This window comes from Hydra vulgaris, chromosome 05 (genome assembly GCF_038396675.1).
Source record: "Hydra vulgaris chromosome 05, alternate assembly HydraT2T_AEP".
NCBI classification, from domain to species: Eukaryota; Metazoa; Cnidaria; class Hydrozoa; order Anthoathecata; family Hydridae; genus Hydra; species Hydra vulgaris.
In genome coordinates this window covers 2,345,394-2,372,639 of record NC_088924.1, presented here as the reverse complement: position 1 = coordinate 2,372,639, position 27,246 = coordinate 2,345,394, and the positions used below count along the sequence as shown (strand labels likewise).

General features: G+C 27.4%; 1 protein-coding gene across 1 annotated transcript in view; it reads left to right on the top strand.

Annotated features, from left to right (window-relative positions):
* Positions 1 to 1,346: 1,346 nt before the first annotated feature.
* The window catches only part of LOC136071792 (uncharacterized), a 55,729-nt gene continuing 29,829 nt past the window's right edge, over positions 1,347 to 27,246 (top strand). The window contains exons 1-9 of the mRNA XM_065797086.1: positions 1,347 to 2,030; positions 2,245 to 3,069; positions 15,008 to 15,147; positions 15,391 to 15,519; positions 16,730 to 16,868; positions 18,352 to 18,519; positions 18,946 to 19,161; positions 19,242 to 19,778; positions 22,331 to 22,638. Of these exons, the coding sequence (XP_065653158.1) occupies positions 1,979 to 2,030; positions 2,245 to 3,069; positions 15,008 to 15,147; positions 15,391 to 15,519; positions 16,730 to 16,868; positions 18,352 to 18,519; positions 18,946 to 19,161; positions 19,242 to 19,778; positions 22,331 to 22,638 (2,514 nt within the window). The 5' untranslated portion in view covers positions 1,347 to 1,978. The remainder of the gene's footprint in view (positions 2,031 to 2,244; positions 3,070 to 15,007; positions 15,148 to 15,390; positions 15,520 to 16,729; positions 16,869 to 18,351; positions 18,520 to 18,945; positions 19,162 to 19,241; positions 19,779 to 22,330; positions 22,639 to 27,246) is intronic.

The window sequence follows — 27,246 nt, the reverse complement described above, 5'->3', positions numbered from 1 at the left end:
ACATGATGGTCCAACTTATAAATTTACATTATTATTCTTGGATAAGTAATATTACTGAAGTCTGCAGACAAAAGTTTTGAAACGTAATATTTTTTTAATTTTTTTCAAAACAAAATGTTTTACATTTTAACTATTCATGTAAATCAAATATAAACATTGTTAATGCTAAAAAAAGAAGCTAATTATGTGTATAAACTGTTGGTAATTTTCAGGTTTCAACATTATGTATAGATAACTTATTCCATGCATACTTATTGAATATATCCATATTACCTCAACAATCCATATAAACCCACCCTACCTTATAATATTGTGCATTGTATCAAGTTGGTTTACATAGCTGTATGAGACTTCTGTAAGTAAATAAGGCAATAATATAATAATATGTAATAATAGTATAATCTAGAATATGGTATAAATATGAATCAATAATATACGAATTTTTGTTAGCTAATTGTTATCTTTTCTAGCTAACGATACTCGTGGCCAAAGTGCTATCTTTATCGTTATGAGTTGTTGCTAGCTTATTTAGCTAGTGATCCTCGTGGCTCAAATTTTTTATCTTTGCGAATATTGCTAGCTAGTCCTTAGCCGATTTCTCACCGGGTATTTAAATGGTATTTTCCATTCTATATACATACTTTCTCAGAGTTTTATTACAAATATGTTCAAAGTTTAATCCAAAATCGATAAACTACCATTATTTAGCTCATTAAAATAACTTATTAGTGTATATACATACATACATATATAATACTATCTATGAAAATAACTACATACGCACATACGTACGTATAATATTATTTATAATAATAAGTATATATGTACATATATAATATTATAAACATTAATATACATACATCAGCATTTTATAAATGTGCTTATTATATAAATATACGTACTAAGGCAAATCTACAGAGGAGGGTGAGTGGGTGTGTATGACACCCTCCCAAAATATGCGATTCAGTTGTAGTCAGTTTTCTCAGGAACATAGTCCGTTTTTTTCAGAAATTTAGTCGGTTTGTCGACATTTGACACATTTAAGTTGGAAATTTTTTTTAAAAAAAAGTAGTTAGTAGTTTTTAAAGATTCGACACCTCCTCATTTTATTACTAGATCGCCCCTGTAACAGTGTTGAATTTAGAAGGGGCTATTTAAGGAGCATTTGACTAGGAAGCTCGCGCTTTCTTACATAGCAATGTCACTTGGCCACACAATGTCAATTGGCTAGAGCCGGCGTCGAACTTCGGACCTCTGGGTTTTGACTGAGAACTTCTGAGACAGAACTCTAACTACTGCGCCACGGCAGCATTATTTTAAATTAGCCCGAGGCCCCGACAAGTCTTAATCAGCCACTGCTCTGTATACGTACATGCGTACAAACATAAAATTATATAATCAATATTCAAACCAGATTTTTTTTTAAACAAAACAAAATCAACTTCTACAATCACGTATATAGATACAACGTGAGTAATGCTGGACTTAAAATAGTAAAGTACTGAGAGGATTTTTTTATTTAGTAAATGTTGGTCTCTTTCATACATCTTTAACGTTATATAGATGCAGACTTTGTTTATGCATCATGGAAAAAAACAATTTTTTTATAAAGAACACTCCATCTAAAAGGTTTAAAATACTCTCCATCTTTAATGCCATTTAAAATTGTCAAACTAAACTTTGCGCAACGAACACTTTCGCATAGTAACAGCTCCTCGCAGAGAGACAAGAAAAAAAAAGAGTAATCTTTTGCTCATATATACAAAATATGCAGAAAATAAGCAATAACAAGAAGCTCCAAAAACATTAAAGAAAATTTAAAATAAAATCTAAAATCATATAAAAGTTTTAAATTTTCAAAAAAAAAAAGTTTTCAAAGTTAATTAGTTAATAAGGGTTTCTTACGCGCCGTTAGCCAAGTGTGACGATTAAACGACCGCCATCTCTCACAGGAATATAAATGGATACATAAACCGCAATGGTGAATTATAGGCAACCTTTTCTCACTCTGTTTTTTATTATTCTTCCAGGTATGAAACGTTATTATAGTTTCCATTGATTTGAAAATTTGGTTTACGTTAATAAAACTTTTTATTTTGTACATGATAGGCAAAACTTTATTAATGACATGCATTTTTTTGTCGTTAATATTTACTCTTGTTATCATATTTGTAGTCATACTTTTTCAATTTGTTAAATTAAATTTGTTAAATAAGTTAAGCTTTATTTGTTAATTTATTTCAGCATCATTTGTTAGTTGTTTTGATAAAATAAACGAGGAAAGAAGTCAAGAAGCAATTGCCGCCCTTGTTAAATTTACAGAAATACTTAGCGAATCCGAAGATCAATCGTCAGGTTCCGGAGATCGTATAAATGATGGTTTATTTCACAACTTTAATGCCACGTTTGTAGTTTTACCCAAACAAAGTACTCATATAAAAAACATTGAAAACAGCAACAAAACATTAAATATCAGACACTTATCCAATTCAAAAGTAGATTCTAAAGAAAATAAGTCAGAAGATAGTGAATCTAAAGAATCCAGTGAGTTCAAAAACAAAACCCTGAATACTTTAATAGAAGCATTTAATACTGGACTGCATAAAGAGCAGAGTAATCACTCTATAGATGAAGCTTTTCATAGCGTTAATCACTCTTCAAGAGAACATTTAGGGGAAAGCAAATTAAAATCGCACAGAAATTCATTAGAAGTAACAAAATTAATCTACCAACCAACACACAGTAACCATGATAATAATAAAAATAAAGATATTAGAGTAGGTTTTGTTAAATATAACCACAAAAAAAGAAATAAACCAGTAAAAAAAAGTCATAAGGGAGTTTTAAATTCTCTGCATAAATCATTTGTAAGCTACTATAAAATATTAACTCCTTTGTCTCAAACTCGTATTGAAAACGCTAAAATAAGAGATTTAAACCGTTTGTTAGATAAGACACACAACCAAACAGAAAAAGATTCTAATAGCACCGTAAAGGACACCAACAAGAACACTAGCAATGATATATTTAAAGAGCATGATGTAAAAACTCAATTAAGAAATCAGCAAGGTAAGTTAAAAAATTTTTTCTTAATGTTTAACAAAATCTTATATTTAAAATTAATCAATATGGTTATCATTGCGTCAAAAAATTTTCAGGGAACAAGGTAGTATCAAAAGTAGTAACAAAATTGATTATTAATCTTTGAGGTAACTTTAAAAAATAAAGAATTTAAAATAAAGAAACAAAATAAGACACTTTAAAAAACGTCGCTATTTGAATCTGAAACAACAAATCAATAAAATGTTAGGCCCGCGCCCTAATTAAATTTTTAAACAATCTCAAACTAAATTTATATTCATCAAATAATTTCGTTTAACTACAACCAAGTTTTAAATAAACCGTGTAAAACTTTTTTATTTTTTAGAAGCATAAGTTTTGCATGGTCATAATATTTTTGAGCATAGGTATCGAACAGCTGATAATATCATATGTACGAACTTTTACAAGCTCCAATTTTTTTATGTCCGAAATTTACATCAATGTATTTAGCTGACTTTTTTCAAACTTGACTACACCTTTTTGTATTAAAAATTATGAGAATGAATGATATTTTAGATACTTACATAAAACACATAAAACGCAAAATAATTTGATATTATGTATATTAGAAAATTTAACAAGATAACTTTTTAAACTTAAAAACTTTGCTTTAAAAACTTTATGCCAAAGTAAACCTTCAATCCAATATCAAAACTTTAAGGATTTTACTTTTTAGTTCCTATGGTTCCTAATATAACTTTAAACCAAAATATTTGCACTAAAATATTAAAATTTTCAATTCGAAGTTCAAATCGAAAAGTTTAAAAACCACAAATTGATCTCATAAAAATAAATAATTGGTTAATCAATATTGTTATTAGAATACTACTAAAATTATATATGCGCTACAAATTCATCAGTTTATCCCTCATTTATATTTTATTTACTTTAAAGTGGAGAAATTAAGATTTCTCCACGTTAATGTAGCCTTGATCGGTTTTTCTCATAAATAATGAAAACAATCTTCCAAAAATACAGAGGATGCAGGTGGAGCTTGTAACTCAAGTGCTAACTCTTTTAGCAGTGGAAACTTCGCAATAATTGAAAACATCATTAATTTTTTCTATAATCGAGTGATTAAAAAAAAACATCATCTCTTTGAGCAGCTTTTACAAACGAAATTTGATCAGAATTCAATTCATTTTGAACTTCCTTATGCGGCTGAAGAAGATTCAATTTTTTTTTTTCCTCTTCATACAATTTACAATGAAATTTTTATGCAGTGGAGTTGTGGAAAATGACTTCTTACCAGATCATTCATATTCATATTCACGGCTTTTTCAAAATCTTTTATTTCTTTCTTGCAGATATAATTGGAAAACAATAATTTTTGTTCAATTTTATTTAATGCTTAAGAATCATTTACAACATTTTTTTTTTTACTGTCTTGATAACCTGTTTCTTCAACACTAACTAAAACTTATTTAAAGTTTATTTTTTGGGATTTGTATGCATGGATTGCAATCTCAAAACTGTTTTTGATCTCAATGTTTTTGTAGTTAGTCTTTCGTGATTTTTGGTTTAAAATTAACGAAATCAGGTTTAAATTTAACGAAATATTTTTATATTGCGACTATTTTCACAAATTTATTGCACCATCCAAAAAAATAAAACTCTGCTAGTTCTAAACTGAATATCGTGAGAGAACGATATTCAGTAAATTGGAAATTATAATAAAAAAAAAATCTTACTCGCAGTCTAAAAAAATATTATGAGTTTTTCGATAAAAAAAAATTTTACGGAACAAAAAATTTGGATAAATATTACCAAATTTTACAAACAATCAAAGAAGACCATGAGCTTGTTCCTTATATTTATTAAACTTTATTTGTAAGGTACTCAATGACAAGTTACTTAATGTCTTTTAAAAGTTCCTATTGTACGAGGTACTCCATGCACGAGGTACTTTAATGTACGAGGTACTCAATGGCAATAACAAGACTCTTACTAGTTACGTTAGAGTATAACTAAATACAAATAATCTTTACTTTTTTTTCTTTTTTATCTTAAAATTACCTCCATTACTTAGATTTATACAGAAATATTATTTGGAGTATTTATAGACAAAGTATTTAGAGACATATCAAATATCTATGTAGTGGTAAAATATAGCTTGAAAAAAAAACTTTTCAAACAACGTATGTTTTACTATTTTGAATCAGAAAATATTAGGCCAAAGCAGTTTTGTTGAAATGAATAACTATTTTATAATAATGTTATAAATGTTTTGTAAATGTCACAACTAAATATCTGGACAAACTTTGAAAATGAGTCTCTCTAAAACGGAGTTAGGGATCGTTCATAAATTATGTAACGCAAACTTTCTCAATAAACAAAATAAAAAAGATCGAAAGGTTTCCTTTTTAGAGTATTAATTTAAATAAAAAATTAAATTAAATTAAGCTTAATAAAAAGCAGGGCGTAAAAAAGCTTTAAAAGAGCACGGTGTAAAATATCTCCTACTTCTGTTTTTTAAATATATTGTGTGTTGCGTAATTTATGAGCGTAATTTATGAACTTAGCGATTTTTTAATTTTAAAAGCATAATAACTTGAAACTTGGGCTGTACAAAATTATAAAACAAGTATTCGTTTATATATATATATAGGTTTTTTAGAGGAAAGTGATTTCCAGCTTGCCAGTTATCTGAATACACCAATCTTTTAATTTCAGTCCAAAAATCCTCCATTGGGCGCAATTCGGGCATATCAGAAGGGTTTTGTCTCTCGACTTGTATTCGATACTTTTGTGTTTTAGGTAATCTAGAACTTTGTTTAAATAGTTTGCGGAAGTTAGATCAAGCTAGAAAACAATTTTGTAGTTTTTGTGAACCTCATTAATCTTTTCGACTGCTTGACCTGAAGGTAATGTAATGCTTTGAGACTCCTTTCTCAAACAAGGGTATCAAAACTAATAATTTTGCTTTACTTTTGCTTTTTCTTTCGAGTTTTCTCTCATCAAGTGTTGCGTCAGGATCAGATGTATAACGCCCTGCGTTGCTAGAAAGCCTAGTATTACTTAAAAGAAAGTAAGACTCGTCATCAAGCAATACATTTTTTTTTTCAAAATAGTGCAGCTAATTTTCTGCACTTAGAGCGTTTTCCATGCAAAAGTGATTAATAATAAACGTTTTCTTCGCATTTGGATAAAAATCCAAAAAAGTGTACAATTGTTTTCGTTGGCTCTTGATTATTCAAGCTTTTAAACATGTTTAATTTAGTTCTGAAAAAAAAGACTGTGCTATATTTTAGAGTATTAAACTTGCAATAAAATATGTAAAATTATGTTTAAACATTTCAATGCTTAAACAAGTAGTTTTAATATTTAAACAGGTAGTTTCGATGTTCAAGCAGGTAGGTTTCGATGTTATAGCAGGTAGTTTCAATGTTTAAACAGATAGCTTCACTTAATTATTCAGAGACATTTTATCAAATCTGTAGCTTAATAGTTCATTGTAATTTTATTAAAATTTCGAAGATGAAGTATTGCATAAAGTAATATATGCAATACTTTATTCTTAAAACTTAACTTTAAACCCGGGTCAACAAATGAATTGTTTCCTTGTCCTCTAACTCCGTATCGCTTCTTACTTTCTTATAATTTTTAGCAAATGAATATTATCACCAATAGCACCAATAACAAAGTAATAATAGAAGTTAATAACATAAATTGGTGTTAAAGTTACAACAGACAAGGTTACAACATGTTCACATTAGAAGTTGATCAAACAGTCTTGCATGCAGCACAAAACATTTAGTGCATTTGGTACATATAAAGGTTTTTAAAATTGTACCACACTATTTTAAAAAGATTTACTACTTAGTCACACGCCACAAGGTTTATCGTCACCAAACAAATAACATAATAGATAGTGAAAATACACTTTGCTTATAAAAAAATATAAGAGCTTGTAACTATATTTGCATTCATTAAAAACAAGTTCAAAATGCTAATGCTTAGGCAATGCCAAATAACAAACTTTACTGTTGAAATTTATGCTGAAGATCTTACATCAATTAGGTTGTTTATTTTACAAATAAAAATGATCATAGCAAAACATGTTTGTGTTTTCCTTTAAGAAATGTTAAATGACTTTTTATTAAACAATTAAATTTTTATGTCTTTATGTTACGCATTTGAGAAATATAAAACATTTGCAATAATTTTTATTAAGCCAATTCAAACACGCAAAAAGCAATGTTTTAAAGCGATTGCAAACTTTCTTAATTTAAAAACCGCTGGGATCCATGTTATTAAACTTTTTACCGGCGTAAAATGCTACCGGTGGAAATTTTACTCTGAGAATTTTTACAGCCGGAAGTTTAGAGTCGCAAAATGTTTTTAATTGAATGTTATAAAACTTTTCCTCATCAAACTTTGTAGATATCTACGCACTGAATTTATTTTTAAAAATCTATTGTCCGCATCAATAACATTCTCAAGACATAAAAGGTTGTCAAAAATTAAAAAATTCTTTGGTTTGAAGATTCAAAAACATTTTGAACCACAGAAGATATAAATTTTTAGTTTTCTACAACTGAAAATATATATCTTTGGATCTTCAACAAAAATTTCCGTCGGTCCCTCCTCCGAAACATTTTTCGACGGTAAACGTTTCGGTAGTAGAAAGGTTATCGCTGGTAACTTTTTGAAAAAAAATATATTTTTAAAAATGTAACATTGACAAATATCATTTGCGCCGGTAAATTTTACGGCCAGTAGCATTTTACTCTAGTAAAAAGTGTATTAAATTGACCACTGCAGGGTAAAATTTTTTAAATATTTGGAGTGTAACTTAGCTACTGCTCACGAGAAAGGATTTTTTTAAACGTTTTTGGACGTGAAGAACACCGCCGGAAAATGAGCATAAAGAGATCCAACCGACCAGTTAGATCATATTTACAGTTATATATAGTAATAATATATAAAGAATCTTTACATATCATTACTAGCGACTGACTGAAGTGATAATAAAAATACTGCGCAGGAAAAAATGCTGTCTTCGATCCGTAAACAAAGCTACATTCTCATCCATACGATCATTTACATACGCACAGTGGACCAAAATTCACTTTAATGGGACAAAATAAATAACTAATTAGCAATTAGCAAAATTAAATAATTAACAAAAATATTAGTAATAGTACTAATATGATGTTCGCTTCTTATGAAAATGTTTTTTTTTATTTTGTTGCTAAGGGTGTCTAAATTTGCATTGCAACAACCTATTTTTCGTAGTTTTTATAAAACTGGCATCAGTTATTAGAACCAGAGCTTTGTCTGCTGAATATTTACTTGCTTTATCTCGATTTGAAATATACTAAAACGATCTTGGCAGCAATTACATTAGATTTATTAGTTTCCTACTAGCAGCAAAAAGTAATTCATTAAATGATTTATATTCAAGCAAGCCAGATAGATCATATTTTTTAGTTTTATTAGAAGCATCATCAAATGTAATTGGTTTTCAACCAAGTCTACTTGATGTTGGTTCATTGTCTGTTTTTCAAGAATTTTGTATTTATTAAGCCATTTCTATAACATCTTTTTAAAATTATTGACAGTTTACAGACTTCCACTTTTTTTTACAAGTAAACAAATTATCGAATGAACATCTTCAATTTCAGCAACTTTTGGCTGAATAAATTTGAATATATATTCAGTATTATTTTGTTTTGAAATACTAAGATTATTTTATTTGGAGAAAATTATGAGTCTCTAAGTTGTAAATATGCCATATAAAAACCATATCTAAATCAAAAATCATACTTATTAACCAAAAATTTTTATTTAACAGTTTAATAATAAAAATGCCGCGCGAACAATTAATTCTTGGTAGTTGTTAGTAATTAAATTACTATTAACTACTAAGTTGTTAGTAATTTAAAAAAATCAATAGCAATTAAAAATATAACTCGTAAGAAATATAAACCTCATTTGAAACCTCATCATTTGAAACCTCATCATTTTAATTTTAATCTTATTTATAAGAAAAAATCTTTATTTCGTAAGACAAAATATTAGAATGAAAAATGCACTCGCGCATAATGTATGCAAATAAAAAAGCGTTAAATACTGAAAATCTTTTTTTGCCCAACGGCAGATAATCCCGTCCGACTCATTTTAGACGGTTACCATACCCACACTAAGAATTTAGACATTGTATCTGCAAGGGAGCTGTTTGTTACAATTTTATGTTTACCGCCCCGTACGACACACAAACTGCAACCACTGAATAAATCTATTATGGGCACATTAAAGCATTTCTAAAACGAAGAACTTTTTTGAAAACTTATCAGCAGCCTGACCTATTTTAGTTTACCAGTTCTAAAATTAGTGAAGAAAACGGGAAGCAGAGAAAAAAAGTCAGGATAAGTGAAAATTTTAACTTTAACGCCCGACAAAGACAAAGTAGTGCAGAGCTCAAGTAAAAATATTGACAAAAAAAAAAAAAAAAAAACAAGTTAAGCAAAATTTGAGAAATGACACTAATTTCAGTAAAGGTCCATTCATACAAAGAAAAAATCAAAAAATACCTTAATAGTTGCAAAGACATTCTTTTCATTCAAGCTCCGAATGTTCTTCATTTTTTATAAATGCTTTCAGCGATAAAGAAGCTAGCGAGGAATGCACGAGAGCTGAAACTCAAATTGATGCAATTTTTTAAAAAAAAAATTTTTCTTTCCTTTTTTAGTTAGACTGTTTATTATGCAGGCCCTTAAAAGTAAAGGTTTCTTTTTGTGAAAATAATTGTTTCTTTTTTATTTATATTTGCAAGTCAACTAATCAAACATTGAAATGGAGGGTATTTTTAAAATAAAAAATTCTGATTGAAAGAAGTTCACATATTTTCCGTTTCATTATTTCTTCTGTGGAGCTTAATATTATAGGCTAATATAATAGCAAAACTGTTTATTTCACATTTATCAATTCAAGTATTCCACATTATTCTAAAAATGCAGAAATGAAGAAAGTAATTTTTTGTATAAAAGTAATAATTGCAACTTTTTTACACATTAAATTGCCTTAAACGAGAAACTATATTATAAAGGATACTTTAAGTGTTGATAATATTATGCTAAATTTTTTTTCCTTTTATGATATTTTTGATAAAAATAATAACCGGACGAAAAAATCAAACGCTCACTCTTAGTAAAAATATATTGATGCTATGCAAAATTGTGCTCCATAGCAACCAAATTGAAACATACCGTGATCGGGGGTGACTATGAACAGCGGGGTGAAAATGAACACCAGTACTAGTTTTACTAAATGGTGAAGCAGCACATTAAATATAGCCAAAAATTGAGATTTTTTTACTCACTTGCATTAAATATGTGTTGAAGATAATTTTCAGCTGCCCTCAAAATTATCTTTTCCCGCCTTTTCTCCATCGCATATAAACATTGCAAGTTACGTGATTAGGGCAATTAACTCACTTATCAAGTAATATCTTAAGAACCCCACATCTAAACGTCATTAAAGTTGGCTCGCATCACGTTCAGGTACATAATGTTTTAATAAAATAATAATTTAAGGTATAGCTTGCCTGTATCCGATTAAAAGCTCAATTTAAAATGATATTTTTTTAATACGAAATTAGGCTTTTCTTTGTTAACTTTAGGAACTATGCCTCGAAATTACAAAAGAAAGGAAAACAGTCAAGGTTATAAAACAAGTTACACAAAAAAAGACATAGAAACAGCTATAATTAAAGTAAAAAACCATGGATTTACCATTAGGAAGGCTTCAAAAATGTACAATATTCCATTAGGAACATTACATAAAAAAGTAAAGTTTGGGGATCAAGTTCCGAAAAAGCATGGCGGACAGACCAGACTTGATAGTAAAACCAAAAATTTATTTGTCCAAACATATTTTATAATTCATATGACTGACTGGAGTACCATTTGATTCGTTGGACATAAGACTTTTAGTCAAAAATTATTGTGATAAAGTGAAGATAAATGACGCTCGATTCAAAAATAATATGCCTGGGGTAGATTGGGTTCAGTCTTTCATGAAGAGATATTGTTTAACAAATAAGGTTGCAGACAATGTGAAAAATAGTAGAGCCGTGGTAAACGAAGAAACCCTTAACAAATATTTTGATAATTTGTACCTAGAGTTAAAGGATATACCTCCATAAAATATTTACAACTATGATGAGACCAATATAACAGACAATCCAGGGTCCAAATCCGTTATTGTTCGTTGTGGCCATGGGAACCGTGTTGAAAAAAAACAAGAATATTCAAAGCAGTTGAGCAGTTTAATGTTTTCTGGCAATGCTGTCGGAGAGTTTTTGCCGCCCATGGTTGTTTATAAAGCAAAGAATCTTTACCAGGGTTGGACTCAAGGTGGACCACCTGGAACTATTTATGACATCACCCCTAATGGGTGGTTTGATAGTAGAACATTTACTAGATGGTTTATGGAAATATATTTACCTGTTGCTATTTCAAAAGCCGGAACAACATTGTTAATTCGGGATAATTTTGGTTCACATTTTTCTCCTGATGTTTTTGAAGCCGCGATTCAACATAACGTCAAGTTTATAAAAATGCCCCCAAATGCAACTCATCTCTGTCAACCATTAGATGTTGCTGTATTTAGAGGATTGAAGCAGTCGTGGAGGAGTATTCTTTTGAAGTGGAGAGTAGAAAGCCGTATCAAAGGAGCAATCCCAAAGGAACACCTACCTACGCTTTTAAATAAATTGAATAACACTTTGCGGCCAGAAGCTTTGATTAGCGGATTTCGAGCAACGGGGATCTACCCTATGAACAAAACAGAGGTTATAAAACGCCTTCCAGGAAAATATAAAGATCCTGGTGGTAAAGACACCGTAATAATTCTTAACGAATCCGTTTTAGATATTTTAAAAAATAATGTAGGATTAGGCGCAAATCCACCTGCAAAACGCAAACCACGTGGTCCAAAGGTGGAACCAGGTAAAAGAATTCATTGTTTAGAAAAGTCAATGCCATCAGGTTCAACAGAGCTTAACAACAACACAGATAGTAATTGGTACTGTGCTTTATGTAACAAAAAGTGGGTAGAGTTAAGCAATGATGTATGGATTCAATGCGACAATTGCAGTAAACCATATCACCTCCAGTGTTGTGGCCTCATTTATAATAAAGATTATTTTTATGAGCTCAATATTGAAAATATCAACTTTGTATGTAGCATGTGTGAATCATTTGAGAAATTGAAGGATAGTGACAGTTGATGTCCTCTTTTATGTAGGATAGCTTTGTAAATATTGTGATATATGTAGATATATTAAAAAAACTAAGTTTTAAAAGTAGTATGTTAATTTTTTAACATGAACTGAATTTAAAAAAAAACAGTTCTATATAAAATAAACTTTCTGTTATCTGTTTGATCTTTAACAGTATTTTTCCCCATTGTATTATTGTAATATAGCCTTAATTTAGGATATGAAAACGATATGTAGTGTTCAAAATCACCCCAAATCGGCTGTTTATTTTCGGAAATACGTATATACTTGTCTAAAACCAGAAAACTAAGGTATTTACTTCATAGTGTTGATCAGGCTTGCAACTTTTACAGAAAGCTGTAAAGTATAACGTTCTGTTGCAAAAAAAATGGTAGTGATTAGGCAAACAGTTTTCTTCCATGATGCAAAAATGTTCAAAAAGCGTTCATAGTCACCCCCATTCACGGTAAAATAAGAATGGTCACTTATGGGGACAAGGAATCGATCGAAACTCGATTTAAACATCATATAGCTCAAAAAAATATCAGACAGCACATATCAATGTGTGTCAATTATTTATAGTGCAGCAAAAAATTATTTTCTTAAAGATTTATTTTTTAAAATGTGTGATCTTTAATCCATCAATCTTATATTTCTGAATAAGGTCTTATAAAGAATAATTACAAATAGTTTGAAACTGATATAGTATGATAAAGTAAAAACCTGATGAAAATGATATCAAATAGTATTAATGATATAAATGTTATAATATTAATGATAATATTAACAGCAATAGTAAAAATCATAATGATAAGAATAATAATAATGATAACAAAAGTAATGATAATAAATGGAAAATTATCAACACTGATAATAAGAAAAAAATTAAGTAAAAATAAATCAATAATAGATTTCAAAACGGAAATTGAATATTATATACAAAGGCAGAAAGTTACAAACAGTTAAAAACTTGCATAAAGAAACAACATGAGATAAAAAAAAATATATTGTGAAGAAAATGATAGTAATTCATTAATATTTACTACATCTACAATCATAATGAAAACTAAATAAATAATATTTTAATAATGATATCAATAGTTACTAATTAATCTAATAAGTGTCTAATAAAACTTATAAATAATAATAGCAAAATACAAACAACAGACCATAAATACTAGACGAAAAATAAACTTTTTAATAAATGAGATAAAATAAAAAATAAAAGAAAGTTACAAGTTACAATAATAACTAGATCAATAATTACTAAAATGAAAATCAAAATCAAGCAGATAAAATCAGTAACAATAAAAAAACTCTAGCAAAGTAGAATTAAAAAGAAATGTCGAAATAAATAGTAATCCAAAAAAATAAAAATTGAACGAAAAAAATTTATCCTTAAAACTAAAGAGAACAGTATATAAGCAAAATAAAAAAAAAAAAAAAAAAAAGAGAGAAAAAAAAAAAAAAATTACAAATAAGCTAAAGTTTAAAAAATAGCTATATTGGAAATAAAAACAGGCAAATAAAATAGGTAAAAGCTACAGGATATATTTACAAATAACAGATAACTTAAATCTTATAATATTGTTCTTTAGTTATCTTTTTCTTTTAAGAATGTTGTTTAAAAACTATTATCATTTATTGCAATATTTCTTTTTTTTTTTCTTTTTTTGTTTCCTAATCTTTTCATTTTTTTTCCTAAAAGTTATAATTTTGTCTTTTCACTATTAAAAAACATTTGCAAAAATGCCAGATGTGTTTTTAAACAGTGAAAGAAATTCAGAGTATTCAGATGCTATTTTAGTAATACTTTTTTAAAGACAAATAGTGAAAAGAGACAAACAGTAAAAAGAGACAAACAGTGAAAAGACAATTAGAGTATTCAAATAGTATTTTAGTAAAACTTTTTCATAGTATTACTAAAATAACACTCTTAATATAATTACTCTTATATACATGAATACTCTTAAATAACTTGCACTAATTTGGTGTCTTGATAATGCAGAAGTATTCAAATATAACAGAAGGATCTTACCGAAATTACTTATATATAATTAAGTCTTTTTTACTTATATGTAATTTTACTTATATGTAATTAAAAATTTCTCAAATGCTCAGATTTCCTGTAACTAAGTGATTTAATATCAATTAAATATCAAAAAATATCTTTTGATATATATAAAAACTAAATTTAAATAAGTAATGGAGATTAGTTATGGAAATAAGTATGGAGATTAGTTATGGAGAGTTATAAAAAGAGTTATAGAGACAATTAAAATTTTTCGTATTTGATTTACTTCTTGGCTCACTGTAATACGGTTTAATAAATTTAAAATTTAAAATAAATTTGTTTACTTATTAGCTCTGTGATTAATTTTTTTAATGTACCCCATAGCTCTTATGTATTATATACATTTAATTATGAATCCCATAACTCCTATATATTATATTATACACTTTGTTTATGTGTCAAAGGTTTAATTATATATATATATATATATATATATATATATATATATATATATATATATATATATATATATATATATATATATATATATATATATATTTGTATATGTTTGTGTGTATATAGACACACATACATACACTAATTAATATTGTGTTAAGAATTTAATTTTTTTTTAATGAATTATTTATTAATTTAATCATCTACAGATGATTATGCTAAAAGTTTGCAAAAATCTTTGGAAGATGTTCGCTTTAAAAATGGTGCTACTGGAAAAGTAAAAGCAGGTCAAGAATTTGCTTATATATCTCAGTGTGGTTTGTACACAGAGCCACAAAATATTTCAACTGTAAGTGATATTTTAAAGACAAAGCACTGTATTTTAAGCAAGAGTGAAGTTTCCTGCTCTGTAAAACCTTGTTTTATTAATTTTGTTTTTAAATGTTAAATATGAACTTTGAGAACAAACAAGAATGTTTGAATAATTGAATAAAAATGTTGTGAAATTAAATAGTTTTTTCAAATTTTGTATTCTTTGACACTTGATTTGACACTTGATTTTTGTTCTTTGACACTTTGACAATGATTTTAGGTGCAACATTCATGGGTTACAAAGACATATTCACCTTATTTTTATTTGTATGAAAAACCTAAAAAATATGAAAAATGTAAACCTTCAGCATGGTTAAATGGCACAGATTTGAGAGGAAGTGTTTTTCTTGTAAGTTTTTAAGAAATCATAAACAAATATTTAAATATTTAAAAGTATTTATATTCAACTATTTCAGGGATGCGAATGTTTTATAACTCTAGAACATATATGATAAAATTTTTTGGACTTTTAACTCCAACTGTTTGTGATAAGACTTTCAAAAAAAAGGCACTATTTATTGCACAAATTGTACTTCTCTAGCTGGCCAGCATGTTTATGATTTAATCTATATGCAAACCAACAGTTATGCAAATCATAATGTGCATAACTCATAATGTGGTATATTAACAAAATTGTGCATGCATGAAAAAATATATACTTGGGCAAGAACAAGAATAAACTGGCCTAGCCATAAACTAGCATTTGTGTGTTTTACGTTTGTTTTTACATCTGTGAGTTGTTAATGGTAAACTTGTGCAAAAACAAATATTTGCTTATGTCAGTTTACTCTTGCTGAAATAAATTTTATTTATTAACTCTTGTTTGCTTAACATCACACTACTTAAATGTCTAAACTAATTCTAGGTGAACGCAACTGACAAAATCAATATATATATTTAAAGCAGTAAATTTAAAGCCTCAACAGTTCTGAGTATAATCCAGTGCAAGCACACTTTGGTAACCAGTGCGAGCAGTGTAAACTTTGGCAATTGAATAGTCAATGTTTTTAACATGTATAATCTACTTTAAACTTGTATATGTCTAAGATGTATAAATAAATTATACCATCTGTTCACTGTGTGTATATAGCTATTAAGATATAAGATATTAAGTAGTATACACTGTAAGCAATAAAAGACATATAGTAAAATGCGATAAATAGTTTTTAATTTGATTTTACATTAAAAGAACATTAAAGTCAATTTTCAATAGGTCATATATGACTAGTCTTAACATTTGAGGAAGTAAATGTTAGTCTACTGTAAATTTTGGAAGTTTTCTAAATGGTGTATCTCTTAGAAAGAAAATCTTGCACGCTATATGCATTGCAGGGTGTTCTGTACACAGTGAAATAAGTGAGTACTCAGATTCATATTGATTGCAATATAATAGTACTTGCAAAATAAATTTGTAAGGGAAATAGGATTATTATAAAATATTTTGCTTTAATAAATTTTAATAAAGTTCAATAAATCTAGACTTTGACTTTGCATCCCTGAACCATATAATTTTTTAAAAAAGAATGAAATTGAATATTATTAAAGTTAATATTTAAAAGAGTTTTGAAGTCAAGTCATTGCATGGAAGTACTATGGAAAACAATGCAAAAATATGTGAGAAATATTGTTGTAAAGAACCTCGTTGTGCAGCATGGGTGTTGCGAATACAGAATGTTGCAACATCGAACTGTCCTGCTAGTGAGTAATTTTTTAATTTTTATTTATAGCATATTATGTATATCATATTATAAGTTGATAGTAAGTAGAACTTTACAAATAATTGTTTAAACTGTAATAAAACAATTATTACTTACAATGAAATTGTAAGTTTAAATAAAATCAGTATATGTTGTTGTTTTATAATAATTTTTATTTATATTATTTGATTTTTAAAGTTGAAATGAACTTCAATGAAATTCAGAGTTTAATTTTATTGGTATTATTTTTTTACTAAAGTTTAATTTTAACTAGTTATTTACTGATATAACCAAAAAAATATTTAAATATGCGTAGATAAAAAAAATCATTATATTAGTTCATTTAAACTCTAAAAGTTGATTTAAAAATAAAACTATGTTTATAAAATATTCACACCTTAAGAAAATGGCTACGTTAACTGAAGGATCAGTAAAATTTTTTCATAAAAGAATTATATAGATCTTATTGATACATTTTTTATTATTATTTTAGTTTTACAAATTTTTTAATCTTGTTTATGTCAATTTTTATGTAATTTGGACAATCTACTCTCCAATTTTGATGTGATTAACAAATGTTTTAAGTTTTTAATGGGTGTTGCTTTAAAATAATACAACAATTTTGATAAATTATAAATTCTATTAATAAATTTTAATTTAGTTGAAGATAGGGTAAAAAAAAATTTTAAATATTAATTCTTTTTTACATAGGATCTAGGGGTGAATAGAAATTTTTAGGTACTTTTTACCTTATTTATACACAATATATACACATATATTTAAATTTTTTGTATATAATATACACAATATATACACATATATTTATGTGTATATATTATATACACATATTGTGTATATAATATATACAATGTATACACATATTTGTATAATTTTCTGTAAAACAGCTTGTCAATATTTTTTTTTTTTTTTTTTTTTTGTGCTAATTTTCATATGGGTTGTTTAAGATATGAAAAGCTTAAGGTCTTGGTATTTCTTTTGACAATTCAACAGTCAATAGATACATGTTCTCCAAAATTGCAATTTCAATTATTAAACTTTTTTTAAATGAATATTTCTCTATAAAACATGTATTTAGCTAATACTAATTAATCTATAAAATTCTAATTATTTCTATGAAACAAGAGTTCTACAATTATTTCTATGAAACAAGAATTCTACAAATTATTTCTATGAAACAAGAATTCATCAGTTGTAAAGTATACTATTTGTTACTTTTTATTTAATCTTCTAATTTTTTGACTTGATTATGAAATTTAAAATATAAAGCTACATCATTTTAGTAAATAAATAAATAAATAGCTTTTTAGTATTTTAATAATAGGTTACATCATAGTTTAAATCACAAAAAATTTGAACAACAGCAAAAGAAAGAATTAATATAAAATAAAAAAACTAAAATTAAAATAAACTAAAAAAACTGAACTCTTTATGTAAATTTAAAATAATATTAATAATGTATTTAGACAGTTACTGTTGTTGGTTGAAGACTGATGTTCCTCATCCAGAGCCACGAGAGGATTGTGTCTCTGGTAAAGTCCATCGGGATCACTACAGACATCCGCCTGTAGGAATGCGATCATCTATTCCATTAGGTGGCCTAGGAAGTGGTTCATTTGAAATGCGCACTGATGGTAAACTTGTATTACTAAGAGTTTTTGATAAATAATGACTTTATGAATGTTATTTATAGTTTATTATTTTGCTAAGAAAATTAATGACTTTGTGAATGTTATTTATAGTTTATTATTTTGCTAAGAAAATTAATGACTTTATGAATGTTATTTATAATCTATTATTTTGCTAAAAAAATTAATGACTTTATGAATGTTATTTATAATTCATTATTTTGCTAAGAAAATTAATGACTTTATGAATGTTATTTATAGTTTATTATTTTGCTAAGAAAATTATTAAATTGAATTGTAGTTATTGCATCATTATTATGTTACTTAATTTTCTGAAATTTCTTTCATTTTTTCTTTATTTTAATTGTGTTAAATACTTTTTGATGAGAAATTTTTATTTTCACTTTTTTTTTATTTACCTTCTTTTGCTAGGCACATTTCATGAATGGACTATTGAAAATCAGTCTCCTGGAGGAGCAGCTAAACTCAGTAAGTCTTCACTTGAAATGTTACTACTTGGTGTACGTGTTCAAAAAGGCAAACTTCCCCCAACGGCTTCTGTACTCCGCACTCATGCCCCGCATGGATTTGATGGAGTATACAGTCAGACATATTCTGGCTCATATCCTGTTTCCAAACTTGAAATAGGTAATAGTTTTAATTTCAATTATTTTTTATGCACAATTTTTACTTTTTGCATTACATATTTGTTTCTACCTTTTATTTAGAGCTCAATAAAGCATCAAAAGATGATGTCAAACTAAATTTATATGCATTTTCTACTTTCCATCCTCGAAATCCTAAAAAAGCAGCAACTCCTTCTGTGGCTTTTGTTTTGCATATAACTAATCCTCATTCAGAAGAGGTTGACATATCTTTCATGATAAATTTACCATTTGGTTATCATGAAGATACCATTCGGCGTGGGAATAACTTTGCTGAGGTTGCATTTACTAGACTTGTAACAGCAGCAGACTGCCAAAATGCATGTGCTAAAAAAGAAAAGTGTATGGCATGGACAACAAATGGTCCATTTTCATGCATGTTAAAAGATAATATGCCTTTGCATTCATATGAATATGGAATAATATCAGGTTTAAAAGGTGAATGGTCTACCAATGAAAAAATGTTACGATGCAAAAGACCAGGTACCTCACCTCAAAGTGGTGATATATCCTTATATCCTTTAAATCATGGCTCAGAAATAAATTCATTTGCTGTTGCAGATGATCCAGAAGTTGTATGGAACAACTTCAAACAGACAGGTTAGAAAAGTTTATTTTTAAATTTGACTCCATTGTTTTGCTATCAAATACTAACACTCTTAAATAAATTAAAGACTGATTGTCAAGGGTGATTTACTAGAGTAAAACAGTAAGTGAAGGAATTTTTAGGTAGAATAATAAGTGATTTCATTAAGATTTATATATTAATCAATGTGTAATGTCAGTTGTTACCAAATTTAAGTACACTTTTTAAATTCAAAATTTAAATAAAAGCTAATGTTTTTTACAATTTCTTGTTACTACTTTAGATATATTTGGATCACTCCAGATGTAATCTTTAAGGGAAAATTGAGTTAGCAAATGTCTGACTTATCAGGATATTAAACACCCCAAACTTTTGAAACACAGTCAAAAATCATTTGAGTTATTGAAAGTTTTCTTTACATGTCTATCTGAAAGTTTTATAATTAAAATGTTTTAAATAGCGAGTGCATCTTTTATTAAATATTTTCACTGTTAAGACTGAAAGGCATGAAGTCATGCAACACCTGGAATGTCTACAGCACATCAACTTTTGGGCAAATTAGTGTTATCATTATTACAGTCTCTGTTGTCTTGAACACCATCTTATTTGTTATCTATCTACTGCATTTGTTATCTATCAACTGCTGCAATTGTTATCTATCAACTGTTTATCTGTTTGTAAAGTTATTGTGCTTATTTTCTGGTCTGCAGAAATGACATCTTAAGTTGAGTCACCTAGAGGGTTAAAATTATCAAGTTTTTATTATCTGGTTTTGTAGGTCCTTAAAGAGCTTGTCGTCTTCATCCAACTAGCAGGTTTCTACTGGTTTTTTAAAAGATTTCTTCTTTTATTGAGAATTGCAACCAGTTTTTGAATCACCTTTTTTTCAAAAATTCGTAATAAGCTTAGAAAGGCCATAAAGGTCAGGTAATTAGTGAATGATAATTTGCAAAGACCTAAAGTAGAGGATTCATTAAAAGTGTTGCTATTTTACTCTTTAAACAGTATTTTACTCATCATGCTTTTACATTGATTTCTGTATCTGCAATGTAACTTTTGAACCTCTAAAAAACAGTGAGTTGATTTTGATCTTAACCATGACAAACTTCTGTATTATATCATTTGCTGCATTACCTGCTGCCATTCCAACGACCTGAATTTCTGTGTTTTTTTTCCATAGGCAACACTCATATTGAAAATCGAGTGAACTAAATTTCATATATAAAAACAGACTGCATTTTAAATTTCATGTTTATATTCTCTGTTTTTTTAATATATGATCCAGATACTTCAATGTTCAAAGATAGTCAAAATTTGCAAATGTTTCTTTTTTAAAGTCTTCTACATTTTGATTTATTCTTTTTTGTCTTGTTTGATTCAAAAATTTTATTTTTGTTTTTGATCTTGAGCTGACAACATATTTTTTAAATTTCTAATTTTCATAGCAAACCTATGACAATCCTTTTACAACTTTCTTTAAAGCAGCATTCTTTTCTTTGATAGATTTTGTGTAAAGGCTTCTCTTTGCAAAGACAGTATCCACTGTTGCAAAAACAGTATCCACTGTTGCAAAGACAGTATCCACTGTAGCAAAGACAGTATCCACTGTAGCAAAGACATCCACTGTTGCAAAGTCAGTATCCACTGTAGCAAAGACATTATTCACTGTTGCAAAGACAGAATCCACTGTTGGGGAAACAGTATCCACTGGTGCTAAAACATTTCAATGCTCTAGAATAATCTCACTTGGAATGAAATGTTGAACATTTGAAAAATAAAAAATCCAAGTTTTTTTTAAATAGCATACTTTTTTAATTAAAAAGTCATCCTTAATAATTACAAGGCTAAAGTAAATGGTAAAAAAAAACCTTGGTGATGAGAAGGGTTTAGAAGCCTCATGATTTTTAAATTTACAGCAGGAAGGAAGTTTTTATCAGTTTTAAAAAAATGATTCAATTTTTTGACTAAAAATGTTTTTACAAATATTTTGTTTTTGTTTTTGGGATAGTCTAGAAGACAGTTAAATTTTTTAAATTTATTGTTAAGTTATTGAGTGATTTTTATGAAAAAACTTCTTTTCACAAAAGAAAATTCTTCACTATTTTTTTTTCCTGAAGATCCAGTTATCGAGCTAATATTAATCAACTAAACAGGTAAGTTTGACTTAAACAAGTTTTTTTTAGTTGTATTCACCTTCTCAAGGCAGAGATGTGTCACTTCAGTCAAGAAGGCTATTAATTTTTTTTAAATTATGTAACAATCCTATCTCAACTCTTTAACTTTAAAATACAAACTTTGATGAATAAGGCGGGGATTGTAAGTTGTTGGGGGGTTCAAGTTATTGATTTTTATGAAAAAGTATTAGCGAAGTTTTTACATAAGTTTGGAGTTATAGTTTTTTATAATTTTTTCTGGTCAAACTTGACTAGCTAAAATTGTTTTTTATTTTTATATAGTATTTTTATATAAACTGAATCGATGTTTTGTTTATGACACAAATATGTTATGACACAAATATGAAAAAAAGATTTGTTTAAAATAACCAAATTTCAACACATTTGTGCAGGTGCTGTTGCTAATGAGTCAAATGTAAATGTGACTGGCTTAAATGGTGCAGTGTCTACGCGAACCATATTAAAACCTAATGAAACAAAACTTTTGACCATTGTATTTGCTTGGCATTTTCCTAATCGAGATATTGCAGATGAGCGCGTGGGGAATTTCTACAACAATTTATTTAAATCAAGTGAAGAAGTTGCCAAGGCAACTGAGAAAGATTTAAAAGAAGCTATAGAAAATGTTATCAAGTGGCAGGCAGCTATAATGCCTCCAGAGTCACTACGCGCAAAACAGGAGGAACGTAAAATAAGAAAGGTATTAAGAATTGAATATAAGTTTCTAATTATTTATATGAATGAAATATTATGAAAGCAGTAAACAACCCATATTGTGAAAGCAGTAAGCAACCCATATTATGGGTTTTACTGAATATAAATTAGGCAAGGTTATTTAGATTTAGCAAGTAAGAGTTAGTGTATGCAATTTGTAATAATAACTTTTTTATTTAATATCTGAAATGTAATACATTATAAACTTATAACATATAGTTAATATATATAACTTAGTTGTGCTCATTAGTATTATTTTTTTGGCTATTTGTTAACGATATCAGTCATGAAGTTATCTTAATAATGTTGTTTATTTATTACACATTAAATTACATTGCCAGAAAAAAGTTAGTATTTAATCTGAAACTGGGGCCGAAAGATTATATAAGCCAATTTTAATAAAATATAGCTCCATTTGTGAAGAGATTGTTACCATGCCAGTTCATGTTGTTTTTTTTTAAACTAATTCACTCCAAAAAGAGCAAGGAAGCAGAAAGAGCAAGGAAGCAGTTGATAGAAGACTTAAAAAGTTATAGGCTGTATGAGTTGGGAAAACATGAAGAGGGGAGAGAGTTTTAAAGCATTGATATAGGAAATAAGAAACTAGGTGAATAAAAGTTTTTATTGGATGCTAAGACAGATGCAGTAAAAAGATGCAACTTTGCTAAATGACAAGTCAAACAAGAATGAGTTTTAGTTGATGGAACTAGAGCTCATTTAAGCAGTGACCATGATATTGCTTGTAGAAAAAAAAAAGATGTGACCTTGCAATAATAGGAAAGTGGCTTAAGCTTGGCAGATAGAGCAGATCCAACTAAATTTACAGTGTATTTTTGGATCTTGTCTATAAGAGAAATAGCATCATTAGAAGCACCAGTCCAAATATGACAGCAGTATTTCATTCAGAGACAAATAAGAGATTTTTAGTGTTAAAAAATGATATAGAGAGTAAAAAAAATGGCAAGCACAATGAAGAGAAGCAATTTTAGCTAACTTTGCAATGGATTATATATATGGTTTCCATGAGAAGTCAGTAGTGAATTACTATCTAAAAAATCATAAAGTAGAGAACTCGTTGATAGGTTTGCTATTCATCAATATGGGAATCTCGACAATGTTTGCAATGAAAGTGAAGACCTTTTGTCAAGACAGGAGTATCAAGTTCAGTCATCAGCAAAAAGAACCATTATCGCTGTAAAATTATCAGGAAGATCATTAATTTAGAAAAATAAAAATAATAAAAATGTTTCTGTAGCAGATTTTATACCTCTACTGCTTGTCATGAAGCCATTATGAGCTGATTATGAGCATTATGAGCTGCTACAGTGTTGGCATTAAACTTTTAGACTATTATTTGCTGCATACTCCATTATTATTAAGGGTTTGCATGATACACTGATGATTTACTTTTGGATATGGAATTTCTGCAAATATTGTTATCCTGTATTGTTTTAAGTTTATGGTCATTTGCAAAGTAAAATATGAAATGTGAAATATGAACATGTAAAACATGAACATGTGGCTATTCTTTTGAAACTTAATGACATGGATTACAACTTTTTCTAGTTCACTATACTATGCTAAAAAATATCTATAAGGAGGTTGCACAATTAAAATATATGATTTAAATAATTTGCATATGCATTTAAATATATTTTAAATATTTTTAAGTATTTGAGTCATTTGCAGCTGACCAAGATATAAATTCAATTGTTTCACAATATTTTGGGTTGTAAACAAAAGTATTAAAAATGTTTTTTATAATTTTTATTGATTTTAATGAAGATTAATATACTTTTAAATCTCTAGAGCTTCCTACAAAATATAATGGACTGCAACATATCTTGATCTGAGATTTTGATTATTTGCAAGGTTGTTTACATATTTATGTAAATCATTTAGCTCACTTATGGTTTTACTTATTTCTGACCTTCAAATTTGACATATGCTGCAAATGTCAAAATTAATTTTTTTTTATGAAAGAGATTATTTAGCAATATGTTGTGTTAATGCATATGATATGCATCAACAGCATAATGTTGGATAATTTCTTGCATTAAGTTATGAAAAGAAAAATTGTCTGGCTGAACGTCTATAATTATAGGACTAAAATAATGTAACAGTAATTTCTAATCAGTGTAGCAAATTCAGATTTGTGCACTAATTGATCATGCCAACTAGAATCATCACCTGAAAAAAATAGTTGATAGACCATAAAATCCAAGTTGGCAAACATACCTGATATAATTTTTAGAGGATGACCTCCAAATATATCTATTTCCCTAAAAGCAGGAGTAGCACCATCGTTGCTAATACAACAGTAATTTTGTTATGTGAAGTAGATTAAAGAAACTTTTATTACACCCTTTAAGTAAAGACATTTCACATTTGAAATAGAGCAACCTTTTATAGCCAAATGACAAATTTCTATAATTACTACTTCAGCCATAATTTTAAGTGCAAGTGCAAATGGGTTCTGTTAACTAATTATAGTTTGCAAGCAAAACTCTATTATTCATAAATTTTATCTGTATAATTCAATTAAAGGTGACCATGTAATCTTTAATTAAATGAAAAAAAACTGAAGAAATTTTGTAAATTTTTTTTTTTCTGTATATTTTAACTAGGGGTGATTGATCATTTAATGGTCAAAACATTTAAGTTAGTAAATTGAATGTTTTGAATGTTAGAAATTAAAAAAAAATTATCTCGTTTATAATTCTCTCATGTCTTCATGTTTTCCTGACTCATACAATTTGCATTTTTTTAAAGTCTTCTGTCAACTGCATTCTAGTTCTTTAACTTTCTTCCTTGATTTTTGTGAAACTTTTGACTTAAAGGTTGCTTGTGATTTTGTTGGGAGAGAATTTGTTTAAAAAATCTTAGAATTAGTAAACAAAGTCAATAAATACAAAAGTCAAAATACTTCCATAATCTTAGAATTAATAAATAAAATCTTATGATATCCATTGTACAAGTAGCACTAAATTAGTTTCAAGTTAATAAACAAAGACATTATGTGTCTGGCTCCGGCTCCATTAAAATTTTTAGTTCCAGCTCCAGAGCTGCTCCAGAGAAAACAAATCAAAATAATAAAATATTCTATAAAATATCAGGTTTTAGTGGTTATATCAAGATTGCTTGATATAAACTCAAGTGCAGAAAATAACCTCTCTACACTTGCTTGTGAGAAAGCCATAGAAGTGATTACTCTGTACATTTCTGTATCTTTTTTGGGTATTCCTCAATTCCCTCAAAAGCTGATTTCAGTTTTAAACATTTCTTTTCTTTGGGTTGTGATAGTCATCTATAAAATTTGTATTAAAAGTATTTTTGTTAAAAAAATTAATTTCGGTCACACTTCTCAATTTTTTTTTTTTTTAATCAAGCTCTTTTTCAAACTCGTCTCAGAGTTTTAGGAAAATCTAATCAGAATTAGATTTTCCTAAAACTGAATGAAGTGCTTTGATAATTTAGCTGTTTTTCTTATTTTTTGACTTACTGTTATATTTTTGGCACCTTTTATAAGTTATTTTTTGCTATTGCTTTTAAGGCTTGTTTTGTTTATATATCTGATTCTCTTCTAACAATTTTCTACTACTAGAATCAACATAAACTAGGACTAGAAATATATTATGAATTTCATAGTTTCTTCACAACATACTGGACCTTTGCTAAAAGTTGGTTATAGTATGTTTCTTTTAAAGCATCACAATTAGCTAGCTGCAAAGTGTGAACAACACAGCACATCATCTCAATTTTGGTATGTTTACAGTCTTTTAGAAAAACTAAGATTTTTTTCCAAAACTGCTGCGCTTTTTTTCTCATTTGTATCCTGTCATGCTCCTCATGTTCCTCATCCTTTATAGCTTCATCTAGATTTCATCTAATTTTCATCACCTGAATTTTTATTTAAAAGTGTGATTGTCTTTCATGTTTTAAAGTAACTTTTAAAATATCATATGCAGCAACATAAACTACATGACATTTTGTAAAAAACAATTTGATTAAAATTAATTTTTTTAAAAATGCTAACGCTTTTTTTGAATTTATACAAAAACAACTTTATATACATCAGCTCAAAGTGAGCATCAAATATTTAACACTCAACCCATACATATAATATCAATATCACAGTATAAAATACTGTGATATTGATATTATATGTATGGGTTATTGTATATATATATATATATATATATATATATATATATATATATATATATATATATATATATATATATATATATATATATATATATATATATATATATATATAAATTTATATATATGTATATAAATTTATATATATATATGTATATTTATATATATATATATAAATATTTATATATATATATATATATTTATATATATATATATATATTTATATATATATAAATATTTATATATATATATATATATATATATATATATATATATATATATATATAAATATTTATATATATATATATATATATATATATATATATATATATATATATATATTTATTTATTTATATATATATATATATTGGTCTTGAAAAATAATTTCGTGAATTAGTTGGTTCATCAATAGTGTTAAAAAATAGGTCTA